Source organism: Cephus cinctus, unplaced genomic scaffold (genome assembly GCF_000341935.2).
Source record: "Cephus cinctus unplaced genomic scaffold, Ccin1 Ccin1_scaffold0429, whole genome shotgun sequence".
Lineage (NCBI taxonomy): Eukaryota > Metazoa > Arthropoda > Insecta > Hymenoptera > Cephidae > Cephus > Cephus cinctus.
In genome coordinates this window covers 135,075-154,907 of record NW_014333110.1, presented here as the reverse complement: position 1 = coordinate 154,907, position 19,833 = coordinate 135,075, and the positions used below count along the sequence as shown (strand labels likewise).

Here is a 19,833-nt window from a genome sequence, read left to right as displayed (position 1 = left end):
CCCAATCTCGAAAAACGTCCATCTCCCTGAAAACCGATGATTTACGCCTTTTACAATTATAATCAACCAATGGCCATTTCCTTGGTGTTGCCGCGAATATAGCATACCCGTTATTACCTCTACTTTTTTTTTTGTATTGCTACAAGTCACCATTACGTGAAATATTTTTAACTCTCGATTCTTCAATGACTCTTTTCGCACGTAGGTAATCGCCATCAATTCAACGGTATAGCATGGCAATATATCATTAATTATTAAAAGTGTTCATTATAGCTATGCTTACTATGTAGTAAAACGAGCTCGTATATCACAGAGATTGATTATCATAAAAATTTATACAGTTATCGTCCAACTGTACCTTTGTTCCAGAACTTTACATTACAAATCATAGTAGAAACGAGATTCCCATTTCTGTAACTATGACTGTTACATGTGTTTTGTCTAAAGATAATAATTGTCTCATGATATTTTTCTAGGAATGATATAATAGTATATGTACCTGGACAATTCTACGCCCATAAATGTTGCGGTGGAGGTGGCGGCGGTGGCAGCGGCAGTGGCCTTTCTAATACAGGAACAGGCGGTGCATCAGGCATCGCGTATCTGAGCTTCTGCCAGAAGAGCTTGTCGCCCCAAACAAGAACAGTATGCGAGGACACGCGTTTCCTGAGGTCCGCGTCGAGATCCCTGGGTCCCACACCACCCACCAGAAGTAATATGACCGCACGACCTTTACCCCTAAGAGCATCCCTTAGAGCACTTTTGAACTCGAAACGCGCCCACTCGCCGTGAAGGAAGTTCCTGGACAAGACGAGGATGGTGCGCCTCGAGGAGTCGGCAGCCTCTGCCACGGCGTCAGCAACACTGGAACCAGCGCCCAAATCACGATAATGGAGACACAGACGATACGAGGATTCCAGTCCAGGAACCAGGAGTCTCGAAACGAAACCCTCGTCCACGGCTGAGTAACTGATGTAAGCGTCAAAGGGCTTCTCACGATCTTCAAAGGCGGCAGTCTTGTAGCAGGCCCTCAGACCACAACGGCTTGCTGCCCATACGCGTAGAGCTCGGCGATGTCGCAGGGCGCCACAGAGGAGACCGACCAGAGTGAAGAATAATGCTACCGTGGCAAGGAGTAACGGTATGTAACCTTGAAGTGGACGAGTTTCCACGGCAGCAGTAGCTCCGGTAAGAGCTGCACAATTTATTAACGAGCCATTTCCGGAAAAGCTTAAAGGAGGTCCCAGGGCACAGGATATTCGGGCCAAGTCCGCTACCTTGGCCTGGTGAACGGACACCCACTCGCGGAATCGGGCCAAGTAGGAGCATTCGCAGCTCCATGGATTAGCGGCTAGGCCTATGTCCACTAGGTAGGGATTCTGGGCAAGTTGCCATACCGCGAAGGTAGTCAGTCGATTGCCCTCTAGACGCAGAACCTCAAGGCGCCTCAGAGTGAGGAAAGTCCCGTTGTCAATATACACTAGAAGGTTGTTCTGCAGGTAGAGTTCCTTCAGGCTTTCCAATGCCGTGAACTCGGAACCCTTCAGCGTGGAGATCTTGTTATTCTCGAGATGCAATACGGAGAGACGCCGCAGCCCGCTGAACGTGTGATTATGAACAGCCAGAATGTTGCTGTCGTTGGCGTAAAGAACTTCGAGATTCTTCCTGCCGATGAAGGCGTGAGAAGTCAGTTCACCGAAATCATTTCCGTCGAGATATACTTCGGTAGCGTCCATCGGCAGTCTTCCAGGCAGACTCGTGTATCCAGCTCGGGAGCAATCTACCACGTTGGCTGACCAGGACTGGTCGTGGTAACAGGTGCAATTTGTCGGACACGTCATCTCGCAATCGCACGCGTCAAAGTCACAGCAATGGCACAGAGCGAAGCAATGAGCTTTGTAAGTACAAAGAAACTGCGAAGACTTCGCCTCCAGCAAAGGTGCAAATGCTCTATGTCTATCGTAAGGTAAACGACAATAGACCGACGCCAAATCCATAACTTTAGGATGTTGCCTCAGTGCTAGTGTGTTAATCCTCTGCAGCCACTCCATGGTACAGTCGCAACTAAATGGATTACCTCCGATATAAAATTCCGGTAGTGCCTTATCGGTAGGTACCTGAGATAACTGTAAAGCCGATAACTCCATACCAATTATCTGATTAGCATAGAGATCAACTCTCGTAAGATTTTCTTTACCAACAAATGTTTGCGGTTCCACAGTATGTATCATATTATCGTTAACAAAGAGTAATTCCACAGAGTCCGGTATAAGTTTATTCTGAAGACGCGTGAGTCTGTTAAAAGATACATCCAAACTCTGCAGACGCAATACTTTTGGAGCCACACCAAGATCCGTTATGGAATTCTTATGTATATCCAACCATTGAATTTTTTCAGGTAAATAATAATACTGAAAATCATCGATAAGATTATCGGACACGTTCAGCCACAATAGTCCAGGTGCACTGGCGAAGATGCCGCTGATATCCTGAAGCATATTGGCGTCAAGCCTTATCGCCTGTAGCGCGTGATTCGTCGAAAATGCTCCACTCTCTACCATCTCAATCTTGTTCCTGGCAAGATTGAGTATTTGAAGTGCAGGCAACTCGGCGAGTGCGGTTCTCGTAATGTTCACCAACTCGTTCCCAATAAGTCGAAGACCATAGAGACTCGACATGCCCCGAAATCCTGGATCCTCCAAACTTCTGATTCGGTTCTCACCCAAATCTACTGTTCGCAGCATCCTCATATCCTTCAGAGCCACGGGCACGCTGTCAAGGTCATTTTCGGAAAGATTGAGGTCCAGCATGCTGGAACAATTTCGAAAAGCGTCAGGATGCACTCCCTCGAGGAGATTGGAATCCAGAGCCAGCAGTGACAGGGCGAAAAGTCCGTTTAGAGAATATGCATCCAAATAGGTAAGTCTATTATGAGATAGCTCTAGAGTATGAAGATTACTCATTGGTGAAAATGCATCTGCCGGTATAGTCTCCAATTCGTTGTACTGTAGATTCAATATCTGAAGTGTGTAAAGATCCTTGAAAAGTGCTGTATCCAATCTGGCGATCCTGTTGTGAGATAGATCGAGAAGAACTAGTCTGATGAGTCCGGCGAACGTGGCGGCATTCAGCCAAGCACTGGTCAGCAAATTCCTGGAGAGATCCAGCGTGACAAGCTGGTTAAGGCCGGACACTAGTCCTGGCGATAGGACACTAATGGAGTTGTTCTCTAATCGTAACTCCTTCAAGGACTTGCTCGAGTCGCGAAAGAGTTCAGCCGGTAGGGCAACTACTCTATTACTTGAGAGATCAAAAACCTCGAGAGACCGCAGCGCGTGAATTGCCTTATCGGCCACCATTGAAATCACATTTCCTGATAGATTCAGTACTCTCAATCGCTTCAAGGACGAGAACCCGTAGGCTGGCAACACACTGATCTGATTCCAGGAGAGATCGAGGATTTGAATGTCCAAGGAGCACGGAAAGGGTGCTAGTGTCCCTTCTTGAGTTGTTATTTCTTCAGGAACATCACTGAAACCTAGTTCAGTCGGATCCTTAATCATATTCCAGGACACGTTGAGATTGACGAGATTGGTTAATGGGCAAAACAAATATTCAGGAATGGTCCAGATATTATTAGTAGACAAATCAACTTTTTCGATCAAGGGTGTTGCGTCAAATGTACCCTTTTCTATTTCAAGACCAAATCTTGTTCTATCCCTATTGTAAGACCTGACTGTAAAATTCCTCAAATCCCGAAGTCCCTGCAGAGTCCTTGCCGGCCACCTGGACAGTTTGCATCCTAGTAGACTGAGTGCTCGTAATCTGGTAAGCTGGGAAAATCCCTCGGGATTCAAAGCACTAGGTTCCAATTCCTGATCTTCGCATAGAACACTCACGACTGTGACGCGTTCCCCAAGGACCTGGGAGGCGTTTGAATCCTGCGGCTCTCCCACCAGGAACCGGAATATACAGGTCAGGGCTCCGTCTTGTTTAGAATCCCAAGAGCAATGCTGGGGCAGTTCCACTCTCGGCTGCGGTGGCGGTGCTGATGTTACGGCCAGTACGTGATAGACTGGTATGAATAAGCAGGCCAGGGCGATCACGACCATTTTTCTCTTTTTCAACATTCTTCGGTGAACATCACAGCACACCTTCAGTCTAGTTTTCAGTCCGCGACGATCCCTCGTCGCCAACCCACCACGAACATGTCGGCTTTTGATATTCGTAGCACGTACCGACACTCCGCGCGGAATGCGAAAATGTTTTACACGGTGAAAATTACATTTCGCTTGGCGCCCAATTTTCCTCGTTTCTTTTATCTTCTCCTTCTTTGCTCTTCACACCTCTATTCCGCACCACGTACTCGCGTGCAGGTTTTTCTGATTATAAAAAATTTCTAGTGCGACTGAAAGTCGACAATTATCACCGTACAATTTTCGTGAGTTGCGTCACACTTTTAAATCAAACGGGCTCGCTTCTCTTTGGCAAATTCATTAAACTCACGTTAGCATCACCCTTATAATTACGAAATTCAAATCGAAGACGTCTAGACGTCAATCGAAGACGGGTGACTCAATACTTATTAAAGTTCATTAAATTTGACGACGAAATATCCTTTTATTAATTATTATTGTAAAAGACAGTCCCAGTCTATTCAAAATTCACAATCATTGTCCCAACAACTTTACGCACTCTGTGTCTGACTAGAGTAAAAAAAAACCAAATATCCACTGACGTTAACCTCTCACGAAGAGAACCGCTCCGATCGCTAACCAAAGCGAGACTGATGCTGAATCTTATGGAGTCGTGGGACTGAACTCACAGCATCCAAACTGTTCCGTACAGGCAAGCGCACGACAAACAACGAAGCTGGCCGAGCGCCGAATGCCACCACCCGACTGGGACCGTACAAAGGCGAATAGAGCCGTAAAGAGCCGAAGTCTCCCCACCATTATAGTATCACCCCCGCGAACATCTGAAAGGGTTTAAATAGGGCAGCATTTTTAAGTGGCTGCCGGACAAAAGCGGCATGCCTTTGTCGGAGCGCTACTGCACCTTTCAAAAGCGTCTACGCTCACGCACAATGTAAACAAACCACGTCTTCCCGTGCTCACCTCCCCTTGCACAAGAAGAAAGAATCGGTAAAAACAGCGAGTAAAATGAATCTTCTTAATAGCGACTGCCATTCCTTACTACTTTTCCAAGACTGTTGTAACGAGTGGGATTGTTATTTCTCAGCGAAAAATCAATGTAGCGTCATGCAGGTGCGAGATCCACGACCTCTGTCATCATGTTACTTTATACCGGGTGACTCGTGGTTCCCATCTTGCTAAAGTATCGCTGTGAGGAGAATGAAAAAAGAAAAGGGTATCTGCCGTTTCGTGGCGACGATAACGTTCAGCTTCAGGCTGGACGAACGGATGGGAAGAAATATAAGGGTGTAAAAGAAAAAAAAAATGAAAATAAAGTAAAAGGGAATAACCGTACAACCTTTCCATTTAACTCAACGCGCAATTGTGGCGTGGTTACGCTCGACTCGTCGGAAGAAAGCCGGACGAAGGGGTACGGGACTTTGAGAAAAAAAAAGAGAATTTTTAATTAAACGCGGAACAGGAGTTTAATCGAGCAGGAGGGATTAATTGCCGAGGGGTTAAAACGTCAGGGGGTCAAAGAGACCCGGGGAACCGCCACCGTGGCAATTCCACGCTTCCGAACCGACCGTGTACCCCCTTCTCACACCTCCGTATAAATATCCTACCCTCTCGAAACCACCCCATTTTCTCAACCCCATCTACCATTTACCTACCAAACCTTAACCTACGGTCTTTTATTTCCAGTGAATATATTAACTGTTTCACAGGCAAATTAAAACGAACCTGGTAATGCTTCATCCGAAGAGTCCCTAAAAGAAAGGGAGAAAAATGGACATCGGAGAAAAGTTTTTTCTTTTTGTCACTCGAGTAATAGAAGAGAGATATGTGAATTCATATATGAATACGACCTTACTTTATACGTAGTACATCCATAGGTTATTTAAATAGTTTATGTTCTTGACTTTCATTTTCTCCTATCTAACCGCACCTAACCAAACCGAGCTGGTCCATTAAGCCAGAGTAGGAATTTTTCCCAGTAACGCGGTAGAGCGACCAAGTAAATGAGTACAGGAAGACCGTTATTTCGTGACTTCTCGTTCTTCTCATATTTCCTTTTTCCTCGTCCCTGCAGATTTTTACCAAGCCCCATATTTTCTGCCGACCGTCTTGTAGCTTGTCCCCTCCTTCCGCCGTTTTATTTTCCTGTTTCACGTACTTACGTTCGCTGTCGCGCATCAGCGTTAGAGAAAAAAAAAAGGCGACACGTAGCCAACATAGTACATAAATTTAATGAGCGATAAGGTGTCGGAATGTCTCGTCCGCCTGTATAGTATATAAAAAGAAAAAAGAAATAAAAAGCAACGAACTGGCAAGAACGTAATAGGGAGTGGCACAGTGTAGCTAATCCAATATCGGAGAGAAATTACACGTAAGGGATGCAAATCCAGGAACTTCTCTAACCCTTTTGTTCGCACCATCCCTTCCTAATAAACTCCTTTCATTAAAGGCGTCTCCACGGCTAGCCCGGGGAATGGCGAACGAACTGCGGACTCGCAACATGGTGACAGCTGGAGCTCTAATTATTGGATTTAGTGCTCTGCCGCCCGAGACTCCACCCCTTTCGAGCCCCAGTGCCAAACCACCCTCGACGTGGCGTTACGCCGAATCAACCCTTACGCTTACGCGAATTCGAGCTCGTCACTGTCAGGTTCTACTATATGTCTGATCGAGTTCCAGCGGGGGTAACGGATATTTTACCGCTTTGACTTTTGCATCCGTTGAATCGCTCTGTCCTGTACATATTTTTTTTTAAATAACTGCGTCTGTACCTTTTCCGGATATGATATATCTGTATAAGGATTTTACAAATATCTTCAAGTAATAACGATCAAATTAAATTCTTAATTTGCATGCTGAAAATACTCACTGACTTTAAGAACTCCAACTCGCGTAACTCAAACTGTGCACACATGGTGGGGTTGATGCAATTAAATGCAGCTGCGCCCTCCATTTGGATAAAGGCAAAACGCTTCAGGATGAAAGAGCTCTCCAGCACTTGTGTTTATATCGAAATTATTTCGGTACCTACTATACGGTTTGCGTCGAGTTGCAAACCAGTCCCGTACACACCGTATTATTGGTATGCAATGAATTTATGTGAAGTTATTTAAATACACGTGTGATTGAAGTTTAAATAATAAAGTTATCGAAATTTCTAGGAAAAATATACCTATATTTAAAAAAGTTAAAACACCCTTCCATATATGAGAAAATCATTGAAAGGGGTCGAGAGGGACGGGGAATATTAATATCGAAAATATAGTGTCATTTTATGGAATATATTCAGTATATGTGAAGCTATTTGTACCACAAATTCTATACCGGCTTATTATCCGCAATATAATGTTATGGTAATTAGGGCTGTATTAAAATCGGACCAGCCAGTAAAGGAGCTCAAGTGTTTCCCATTGTTCGTGGCCTTATGGGGGTGAATGTTGTCAAACGCACAACTCCCCTCTTTCGAATCGTTCTAAGAGACTGAAGGGATAAAAAGAGAAATATAAAAAAGCAGAAAACGATAGGAACCCCATAGCTATATACACGCGTGTACCAACACCATCGAAACGTGTCCCCTCGTTCTTTGGTTTCTTCGGCTTCTTCACCGACCATCTTTGTCACGAATATCTCCATAGGAACCATAGAAACCATAAACAATGAGGGGGACGACAAAAACGCCGCGGGGCAAGCGATATCCTTGGTATTGTCGCAATAGAGAGGAACTGCCAAATCCAATGGCTATAGAGAACCCGTGGGAGCAGATCTTTTTCGACGATCACGTTAAAAAGTGAAAAATAAGAGTGTAACTTAGATTTTGATAAAACACGTAGTAATAAAGAACGACGTGGAGTGTCAAAAACATTTTTTAATTCGCTTCTCGAAAGATACTTACTCCAGTATAATTGTACCTGAAAGATAAAAATGATCCTCGATCCGCTGGATCCTTTGTTCCATTTAGAATTTTTTGCAAGATAATATGGAAGTTTATTCCTACGGGGACAAAAAGAAAAATCCTATAGAAAAAAGTAGGGTAAATATTCTCTAGGTCGGACATGAGAATAAAATAGAGAAAGGAGTAAAAATTTCATTGAAAGTTATACAGAAAAAAGCATTACTGTCGTTCGATCGTTTTCTCTGTTATTGAGCTTCACCTATACTCCTGATATTCCGATATAGTATATACGTGTCCTGGGAGAGAAAGAAAGAAAGAATGAAAGAGAGAGAGAGAGAGAGAGAGAGAGAGAGAGAGTAAAGGGAGTGAAATAAAAAAGAAATTGCTTATCGCCAGGAGAAAATCGTTCACTTGAATTGATCCTTCACGGCTAAAGTTGAATATTTCAAGGAGCCGAAGCGAGAGGCTTTCATCAATTTCCGCCGAAGAGAATTTAATTATTTATTTTTCATCACGCCAAATCCTTCCCACCCCTCAATGCCTTTCTTACTCTTTCTCCAGAGTGAGTAAGGGTATAAGTATTATATTACCTTAAAGTCAGCAACCTCTGTTGCTTCGCTGCTTTTGACTTACGGTTCAAAAGTCACGTAATGCTGTAGCTGTGTAGATAAAATTTTGGAGGTCTCTGACGTTTTCTATATAGATCAGTCAGAGATATATGTATAATCAATATAGGTTTAATAATATAGTATATATATATATATCATCGTAACATATATGTATATCAATAAAATGAATAAAATACTACAATAGGCTGAGCCGTTGAGTTAATAAGAATTTTTTATTATTTACAAAAAATTTTTGACTTGGATCAATTTTTGATTTTTTAAAAATTTTAGTACTTTTTATATGTTCACTTAATGACTACTTGCTTCCACGAGTATTGCTTACTGATAATGAGAAAAACACAATGATTGGCCGAAGCATGAAGTATCGATAGTTACTTCGTAAAGAATAGATGCTCTGGCTGTAAGCCATACTTGCTTAATTACAATTCCGTCCTTCCCCTCGTCTGTTATGACGGTTCAATGTCTACTTATAGGCGTAAGCTGAGTTAAATACACGAAATTCCTTAATATTAAACACCATTATCATTAGATTTGTGGTCACAGGTAAGTAACCGTTAAAACTGGGTACAATGGTCTCTCTGATAGAGCCCCGACGTACATTATCAATACTAATCGCATCACGTAGCGTGGTCATTCGAATATGGGAATAACGAACGTTCAAAGAATAAAAAACAAACAGTGCAACAGGACGACACAATCAACGCAATCAAATCATTTACCAATATGCATGAACAAACAACTGATGCGGATGGAATGAAAGAACTTTGAAAACAGAGTCAATCATACTTGAAACTGAATTAATACGCCGAAACAAACAAATGGCTGAATTACAGAACTAGCGTGAACGGATTAAACTGCATTCCCAACGTAGCGTAGCAACCCAGAGATAGGTACAATGGTATTCACTCTAGTTGAAAAGCCCATAGACGTAGTCACTGCCACCGGTCAGATCGCCTGTATCGTTGTTACAATTCAGCAAAACTGTCTGAAATTTCCGATCTGGGCAATCTGATACGTAGTCTTGTTGTGTTACGTCGAAAAACGATAATCTCTTGTCTACAAAAAACCACTAACATTGCTGGCAGAAAGCAATATCAAAACTTCAGCAAAATCAACATGACCTGGATTGATAATTAAGCATTCCGACTCTTTTTGCATGAAGCGTGCGTGAATGGACCGTTTACTGCGGCAAGGGTAGCGAGAATAACTGGATGCTTGACACAGTATGAATGAACAATAGATACTTTGGGATTCTTAAGACAGATGGCGTCCTGGTCAGCGTTATTGTCCGATATCAGAATATCCTGCCTAAGAAAACCAACAACTTCCCATATTTTGTATATTATTGCCTGTGACGTTTTCTTAATTACGTTGCCCTTACTTGAGTAATTGTCGCACAAAAGTTATGCATTGTCAAGTCCGGAGATTTCATTTATTATATTCTTAGTTCTACTAATATATCTGAAGTGTGGACACGTCATGTTATTGCTGAGTCATTATAACAGATGTACCTCTATATATCGCTACAAGGAAGAACTCCATATGTTCGTTTTCTTTTCAAAATTAAGATTAGACTATTTTGGAAATGTAGAAGATACATTTTTCTTTTCTGTAAATGTCGACTCTTCGAATGAAGCTTTAAAAAAATAATACATCTTCACTTTCTCAATTAAATTCCTATAAATAATAAATACCGTGATTAAATGCATGATATGCGAATGAAATTTGTTCCAGCATTTCTGACTCCTTAATAGAAACTTTTGGACAGGTTCTCATCTATGGAAATATAAAATTCCTGTAGCCAAGGGAAACAAAAAACAACGGAACAAAAGTAAGAGCAAATTTTTATGTCGTTTTACGGTTAAACATGCTTATACTCAAATTTTAATATGACCACACAGAATACTAAACGTCTAATGATTGCGTAATCGCTGTTATAAAAAAAAAAGATTAAAGTACATACAGACGTGTATACAAAGTTAGGTTATATATGTCGTATATGTAAACACAATATCCGTAACCAAATTTCAGACCACTGTTGCACCAGTCCGTTGGAAATTCCTAAGGAGAATCAAATCTGGAGAATTTTTGAAACTGCAACACCTGCAGATATCCAGCATCCTCATGACTTCAAACATTATTATGCGTGTTTAAACATACTTTTTTATAACAGTAACTACGTAAGATACGACCTTATAGCCCATCCTTAATTATTAATAATTTTATGAAACTTTAAACTAATGGCCACTGTACTATGTATATATATGAAAGTTATAAGGTAAATACGTTTATGCTTCTTTACAAAGTTTTATGCCATCCTCTTTATTATGTATACTTATCAGCATTTACAAATCTAACAACCAAAGTTCCACAGGGACAGTACTCAATCTTGATTGGTTATCCAACTAATAGCCAGAACCAATAAATTCACTAATTGCCTAATTCCTTATCAATATTTTCATTAATTATAACCAAATGTAAATTGCATGTACCCGAGTATTTCCCAGTTTACTAAGTAAAAGCCCAACTCGAAAAACCTTAAAAGGATTTATGGTAATAAATTTAATGTAAATCCTATGTCTAACGATTGAGGAGTTTGAGTCATTTTCATCTCGTTTTCAATGATTGAAATTTCAATCAGAGTTTCAAAATTTCATTAACGATAATGCACTAATAATTATTATCGAAAGATCCAATACTTTGAGCTAATTGAAAATCCGCGACTCGTAGTCATTGCTCCGGTGGCGTATAAAGATTTATTAATAATATTTGTGTAATTCTACGTCTACACTTCCGGTAGTAGTACTTGTATAAGACCATTGTCACCTCACCTAATAATGTTCCATATTGATTGAAACGGTTTGTCAACATATGAAATATATATGTTGAGATTTTGACGTAGAAATGGAATTTAAAATTGAAAGAGCATTATATACATATATCTACCTCAGTTTTATTATTACGCCTCAAAATACTCAGCATATTTCAACCTACTGCACTCCTAGCTATGGCTCTACGTGTGCTAGAATCCTTTGACCATAAAACTTCACACAATAGCTTACTAAATTACACCTCTGAATTATTAAGTCACAGCCGCGCTGCCAATTCGCGAGGTACGCGATAAGCAAGCATCCTCACTATAGTTATCCATCTCTACATCCTACCGAAACTTACTGCAGCTTATTCACCGACCTGACTCTTCATCTATGAGATAAGATAACTCGTGATATGTGGATACACATACATCAATTTTCTTTCGTGTTACGTTTTTAAATATTACGTTTACGCAATCCGAACTTCATATTGTATTACATTTTTTATTTTTTTTTTTTTATTTACTATTACTATTATTTACTTACGCATAGAGTAATTAACACTTGCCGCGTAATATTATGTTTTCGAATTTGAATTTTTCAAAAATCCCATGTTCCATCGTTACATAATTTTGCTTTTTTTCTGTATATAGAATTACTTTTGCATATAATGAACTTATCTATTTGACTTATCTTATTTATCCTTCTGTTTTGCTTTTATTCAACTATATATTTATCTGACACGCACCAGCGACCTACAAATTCCTGTGCGTATATACTTTAAGAAACATCGTACACCTTGCCTTCGAGAAATTACTTACTCGTGCACGGCATTAGATTAAATTCGCAGCGGACCTTCCGACCGTTACTGCCTTTCCGCCTTCCAATCTTACCCACCTTTCCACCGGGAACGCCACGGCAAATTGATACAAAGTGCAGCCTTCTTCATCCCGTAGCCCGTCACTTCAGCCTAAGCAAATTTCAACTGCTTTCACCTGATTGGAATTTTTCAATGTTTGACTAATTTTGTTCTTCTTTATTAAAAAAATTTTAAGAGACGAAACAGCCACCTACAAAATAACATTCAAGATACGCTTACAATCAGAAACAAGTTTGTTGACTATCACGTCACGAACAATGATAATCAAAGTGATGGTTTAATTATTTTGTTTATATAATACATTAGACACGTAATTATGTCGTTTCAATCGGTAGACATTGATCGAGCAATACCAACAAATGCAATTCGATACGGTACAATGATATTGTATGACGATATAATTTTGTTGCTCTAAGGATCGAAATGATTGATTGTTCCAGAGGGAACAAAAAAAACGCGAAAGGTGTAGATTGAGACGAATCGATAAAATTGCCAAAGGAGTTCGGTGGCGATTAAGGATCCGTTATCCTTGCGACAAAAGGAGTCATCTTTCTTCAGGATTTTCGTGGAAAATAAAGGTCCACGGTACAAGAGGATAAGACCAAGGAAAAAAAGAGAAATGGTATTAGTATTCGAGTTGGTATTGGTGCGCCTGGCGGAAGCTGCGTTTTCTCGTTAATCCCGGAATATTAGTCTGGGCATCGGTAACAATATCCAGAGCCTTGCTGGAGTGACTAACAGATCAAATATACCCGGGGGATTGATTGACATCAAGAGTCTTTCCGAGTTCCTCTCCCTCGGCAATATCCTCGATATCGGTGAGAAAGAGCCTGTGGGGATGAGAGCTTTGGTAATGGTGGGGGGGGGAGGGGTGAGTGAATGGATGATAGGGTGAGGGGCTGAGTGAGCAAGTAGATGTGTGGGTGCGAGTAAGAAAAAAAAATGGAAAAATGGAATAGTGAGAGATCAAGAAGAGAGGGTGGTTTAATAGAGACTGCCATGATGGATGACTCCGAACTGATATTATTTCTCCACTTTTTTATAACTCTCGTACTGTTAAAAAAAATAAAAATTCCCCAAAAAAATGGATCTACCCGATAATCTACAGACTTTGGTATTTTGCTTAATCTTCTTCAATAAACTTCAATTCGTTAGTTTAAGCTAAATAATCGTATATATACCTTTTACAAGGTGGTTCGACACTAATGCCATCTGTATATTATTGTAGAAATCAAATGAATACCTCAATTTTCAAATACGTTATTTTTTAATATTCTCATACCTCTTCACATACAGTACGCGTTACCTTCCTCATTCTCTGTGCCATTCATTTATTTATACGTTCTTGGTAGCAACAGATTTCCCTAGTCGTAATTTGGCGCTGTACCGTACGCAGCGCCATCTACAATAGCGGAGCAGTGGGACTGTGGAAAAAAGGCCGGATTTGAATCTGAAGGTAGCTCAGTAGGTAGAGCGTACTGGGTAGATAGGTGGCTAAGGTGGCTAGATTGTAACAGCCGCTGCTGGTGGCTCTGCCGGGCAGATACCGAGATATTAAGCGCATATTAATGGGTCTTACTTCTCAAGGAAAGTTGGCGAGCGGGTGGTTATTAGCTCGCGTCTACGAACGTGAAATGAAAGGAAAGTGCTCGAGGTCTTGGAAACAGTCTCGGCAGTACGAGAGGAACTTGGTATCGCCTTGGGACCCCGCTAATATAAACTTGCTAGAAATTACATCTGCATATTAATTATGAGTTTCGATGATGACGATTATTCAACCTCCCATGAGTTTTATTACGTATTCACTTAGCATCGTCATTCGTCTCGCCTTTGCTTCTACCACTTAGAAAATCACTGTGCATACTTAACTATCTGAATTAAAACATATTTTTTTTTCATATTTTTCTTATCGTCATTTCTTACAGTAGCAAATCTTTTCAGGGACATTTTACACAAAATAATCTCATTCAGTAAAATCATTCACTATCAGTTTTTGAGGGTTCGCAATATTACAAATAGGGCTACTTCTCGGGTAGCTATAGGGTGCTTTCTATTGCTTGAAAAGAGAGGAGGATTCTCTTTGCGACCCTCTAGGTAAGAATTCTTGGCTATAATATTGCCAGTGACGTCGATCTGGTTGTAGCCAAGTACCGCGAGTACCGCTAATTGAACAGGTAATTGATGAGGCTGCAGTCTGTACTTACACAATGCTCCAATTGTGCTCAGCCAAGCGGCGGCACAGTGTGCCAATATTAGCGATGCACTCGACGTCCCTATAACGGACCCTCCACGCACAAATAATGCCCCAAGTACCATAAATACTCGTCAGCCGCCGCAATATGCCTCAGCGTACGCCAAACCAACTAGTAAGCACTTGTTTTCTTTCTTTCGCTGCCTCGTGCCGCATCCACCAAAGTTACATTGACAATTGTATTTCTGAAGCAGCAGTCGAGTAGGACTAAGTGGATTTTGCTAGATTTAACAATTGTACTTTAATCATTTTTACGAAGATAACCATGTACCTCCTATAGTAGTTAGTTAATAATAAATAGTTTACTAAGATAAATTTCTATATAGAAATTAAAGAATTATCATTAAAAAATCATGTCATTTAAAAGAAGAGCCATTGAAAATTACGTAATGTTGGGCCATTTTTTTTTACCTTGAATATGTTCAATTGTTCATACTATTATGGTATGATTAACGTTGCAGAGAAACCAAAATGAGCTCGCTGTTGCAGCGTGGTATTCTGGCAGTATGTTTCACTGTCAGGTCAACGACACCTTGTAAACACGAATGTCGCAGCCATAAGAGTTCGACGTGTATTGGCTAACGGAAACGTAGAAAACTTTCGCGGAACTAAATCTGACTGAATAAGGAGTGGAACGGAAAGACATCCCTGAGCATCAGTATATACTGCACGTATATCCATATACGTCGTACATGACCAAGATCTTTATGAAAAGAATTCGGATGGTACCAACATAAAAATGGAAGGAATTTTAAAATCCGTGAATATCCTCATATCAATTTTTTTTTCGAAAGATTTGTGTTGACTCACAACGGGCTGTTGTAAAAAAATATATGTATCTCATATATCAAGAATGTACAAATGCAGGTATATGCGTTATGGATGCATAGACACCGTAGAATATAAATTTTTGGTTGCAGCGTTTGCACGCGGAATGCATTACACCGACTGGGGTGGAAACGACCCGAATAAGTTTCATCCCTGGAAACTTTCGTAATACAAACTGCTACGACCGCGAAGCCCGTAGATTCGAATTAATTCGGCGGCAAAGTTTCTTCCGGGTAAATAATAATAATTCACAATATCAATTTAATAACGTTTTATAGCCGGGTGGCAATCGGGCTCGTTATCCATCATGCAGTGGCGTAGCCACTTTGCTATTTGAGTCACTCGATGCTAGTTTCACGTGAAGACCCGCATATAGTTAAAAGAGCCAGAAAGGGTGCAGACCGTTGAGTAAAGAAGGGTGCTATCAAAGTATAAAGAGGGTGGTGGGGGGCCATCGGTTTTTTGACTTTATTACCATGGCGCCATTCTTCGAGAATTATTCAAACGGCCCTACCGGATTAAATTGGATTCTCGATGGGGCCCCGGTCGCTTGCACGAAACTAATGAACCTTTTCTAAGATTTGCCCCTTCAGCCTCGCGGCACGGCCTGAAAGATTATTTATGGAAACGGCAATTCTTCCTGTTCTTTTTTCTTTTTCTTAAATAACCATCCCTCGAAAATTCAATAGAACGAGGACGAAATGAGACTTAAAGGACGAGACGAGGTGGTAGAAGAGTTAAAAGATACATATTCTTTGAAAGCTTGCAAATTTTTCTAAAAATACTTTTATAACGGCAATTCAAGAGCCAGAAAATTTACGAAAATTTCATAATAGTTCTCAAAATTATTATATTACTCGATTACTATGCTTTCCCGGTCCCGTGAGACATTTTTATTTTTTTTCCCCCAAGTCTTAGCGGCTTCCGCGAAATAAACGTACGCTGCGTCAGCAAGGTAATTCCGCCCATTTTACCGCTTAATTAGGGCTTATTATTTAATTGCTCCGAATGAGAAACAAAAAAGGAAAAAAATAACAAAACCCCTACCTAGTGACTCGTTAATACACAAGCATGTCCTTGCATATACTTTTAGTCCAGTTGAGTCCGACCCAGGTCCTTGTAATATCATACACCACCAGTGCCACAGTACATTTAACGCTTGGCTAGCCGGTAATGTAGTAATTAACGTCTCTTTCATGCATCCCCTTTTGCTTTCGACCCTTTATCCCGCTGCTAAGTACCAGCACACACAGGAAACTCGTGTCCTATCTGACGAATCCACCCTGGCGTAAAACGAGTTGTACCGGCGATGAAAAGTCCCTATAGAGACCCACATACGTATACCATTCAGGCGAACAAAATAAAAAAAAAATGTATCCAGGCCTCGCCCGAAGTCAAGTATTTAAATATGACAGCAATGCACATAAATTCCTTGTTAAATAAAATCTTTTGGAGTCCCTGTCACCTGGTGACCAATTTGTATTTACTTAATTTTCCTTTCGTTAACTTCCCTTAAAGGGGGATCACGGTCTCTATAGCTTCAAATACGATACCTACGTAGTTTTTACTATCCAGTGTACCGCTGATGCTCCTCTAGCTACGAAGACGCATCACTCACTTGGACACCGGACTAACCTACATCGTTCAAGGCAATTAATAAGACTGGTTAATTGCTCACTGGGCACACCGATGCTCAACCGAGGGTAAACTGAGCTCCCAGTGGACGCTGGGCAAGAGTAGCACTAACGGACACCCGAGCAAACTTGTATAATTGATTGCCCAGCCGTGGCCACTGGTCGCGCAACCTGCGGATATGGAATTGCTGCTACTGGCCAGTGTTAACGTTCAATCACGGGCTGCACAGAGCCACGCGACCTCAACTTAGGGCTTATTATTGCATACGTTATATTTGACTCTCATGTGCGAGCAATGAAACATAAATATAGAAAAGTAGACTGTAACTAAGGTAGTCGAGGAACCGATACTGACGAAAGTCGAATGGCCAAAATTTTGTAGCTCTTTCCTACACCGAAAACACAATGGCTGTCGAGCACCGTGTACATTAAAAACAGAGAGGAAGGAAATTGTCGTGTGAAACATTAAAGCGTCCCTATGGAAGGAAGTGTCATACCGGAGGATGAAAAAACACCCTTGGGTCGTGTCTGCATAGCTGACTTAAAAAATGCATCGGCTACCATGCATGAGAAAGGGCATTAAAAGTAATAATGGCTGTCTAGACCCCAAGGGATCTCTTTGGAGGTTAGGACGCTGCTACCGTATATGGTTAAAGATGGCTATCTTTACCCAGAGATACGAAGATAGTTTAGACACCAAAAAGGTAAATGTACATGGCTATATGTATATGTATATATATATATATATATATATATATAGGTAAAAGGGGTAGTGTAGTCCCATATACTGACAAACATTTTATATTTATCTAGGGTTCTTTTGGCCTCCGGTAACCTCCCTTATTGTGCGTCAGCCCTTCGTCGTATACAGAGGGTTGCACGATTTTATCAGAAATTCTATGCGAACTTGTAGAAGGGCCCACCCTTGCACTTCAGAAAGTATACTTGTACATGTATGTGTATATATATATATATATTGAGGTAGTCTCGCTCGCAATGCACGTAGACTACAATGCCTATCTAGCTAGCGACTTCCAAGATAGAAGATAATCTCGATGAGTCGGACCCTCGTCCAAGAACCTTTTTTTTCTTCTCTCCACCTGACAGCGTCAGCGGCTTGCTGCCGTCATATACCCTATAGAATAACTCGTCTACCTTCTTGTAAAACCCTTTCATCCTGTTAGGGACATGTCACTGTAGGCCTCTGCCTTGCTTCTACCTAAAATAGCAGCACCCTCTGATTTGGTAGGAATATCACTAAACGGATCAAAGCCTCGTGTTCTGATCTGGTTAGCTCTATGGGAACGTTATGGGGTCCCTTAACTCCCTCAACTACTTCTGTAGTCCGCCCTACCTTAGGTCCCACCAATATAAAGGACAACTACGACATCCTTCGAACTTTTATTACATTCAGGAAGATTTTATACGATTATACGGTGCGTCGCGGTCGGTTCCCTTTGGTATAGTTCGGATGCGTTTTCAACGATTAAAGTGTGATTTACGTCCCTTTGGCATTACTCACGCGTCACAGTCAAGATCCGTGGTACCCTAATGCCCTTTATCCCTTTACCGGTGCCAGTTTTTTTAATATTATACTCAAATGGATTTTTATTTCTTACCCTTGGAATAGGGGCCCACTTTTATGGCACAATGTGTGGTCCCCAATTCCAATAGAGACTCATGGAACAGAATTTATTCTGATCTTTTAATACCTTGATATACCGATATACACTATATAGCATTAATTCGTACACATTTTGATAACTTTAGCCTATGTAAATAATTATTGGAAAATTGAAAATTGAATATTTGATCAATTCGTGGCATCGAGTCCCGATGTGAAATCTATGTAAAAGGACGACTGACAATTATTATCCCGTTTACTCGATTCGCCATTATTGTTTGAATAGGCGTAATGGAGGGCCATTAAACTCGTTCTTTTTACTCCCCGAGGGAAGAACCGCAAGAAATAGTCGCTAATCGGGGAAGCACTGTAAAAACGGTGGGTATCGAGACGCGGGGACTTGGAATTATCCCTGCTGGAGGAGGGTAGTATCTAATGGACACAGGGAGATAGGGGTGTACTGAATAATACATGAGTCGGTTTCATTTTCCAGATCGATAATGCATTGAGTTCCACACCCCCCCAGGCTCTCGGTAGGCTCCGAAATAAACTGCATCCCGTTGGCTAGTGAGCTCGGGGAGACGCAGGGGGTGACTTCGAGGGAGGTGGGGGGGGGGGGCCAGGGTTAAATTGGCAAAGCTGCAACCATCCCCCTAACGTCTCGCCCCCTTTTTCTCCTTTCTCTGCGCATTTCTACTTTTCATCCCCTGTCCATCCATGTGACCATACAACATCCCCAAAATCCTCCATGACTTACGGCATCGAGTTTCCACTAAAAATAACTACCACTCCGTCGGCAGGCAACCCCCTCGATATGGGGGTCGAATGTCGTGTGTACGTGACATTGTGTCGACTAAGTGCCTCGCAACCCATGACTCTTTTGGTAAACACGTATAAACCGCGTGCACTTGAATGTCTACTATCCTCACGGGACATTGGTTTCCCTTGAACATTGAAGAACGCGCGATAGTTTATATGGAATATTATTATTATTTATGAAGAACATTAACAATTTGCGTCTTCGAAGCACTTTAGTTTATTACTAAAATTTTCTAGAACGTTCTCGAGAGCCACGACTATTAAGTGTGATTTAAGTGTACTTATAATTTAAGCTTTTCTCTCTTATAT

The 19,833-nt window shown here is 41.2% G+C and overlaps 1 protein-coding gene across 2 annotated transcripts in view; it reads right to left on the bottom strand.

Moving 5' to 3' along the window:
* Positions 1 to 4,866, bottom strand: part of LOC107267653 (toll-like receptor 6) — a 10,268-nt gene extending 5,402 nt beyond the window's left edge. Inside the window, exons 1-2 of one of the 2 annotated variants that reach the window (XM_025084988.1) lie at positions 998 to 4,866; positions 620 to 864 (exon numbers count right to left, since the gene is read on the bottom strand). In XM_025084988.1, coding sequence (XP_024940756.1) covers positions 752 to 864; positions 998 to 4,130 — 3,246 coding nt within the window. In that variant the 5' untranslated portion in view covers positions 4,131 to 4,866 and the 3' untranslated portion in view covers positions 620 to 751. Of the gene's footprint in view, positions 1 to 499 lie in introns of those variants that run through there. The other variant, XM_015739625.2, reaches the window with a different exon arrangement.
* Positions 4,867 to 19,833: the final 14,967 nt, after the last annotated feature.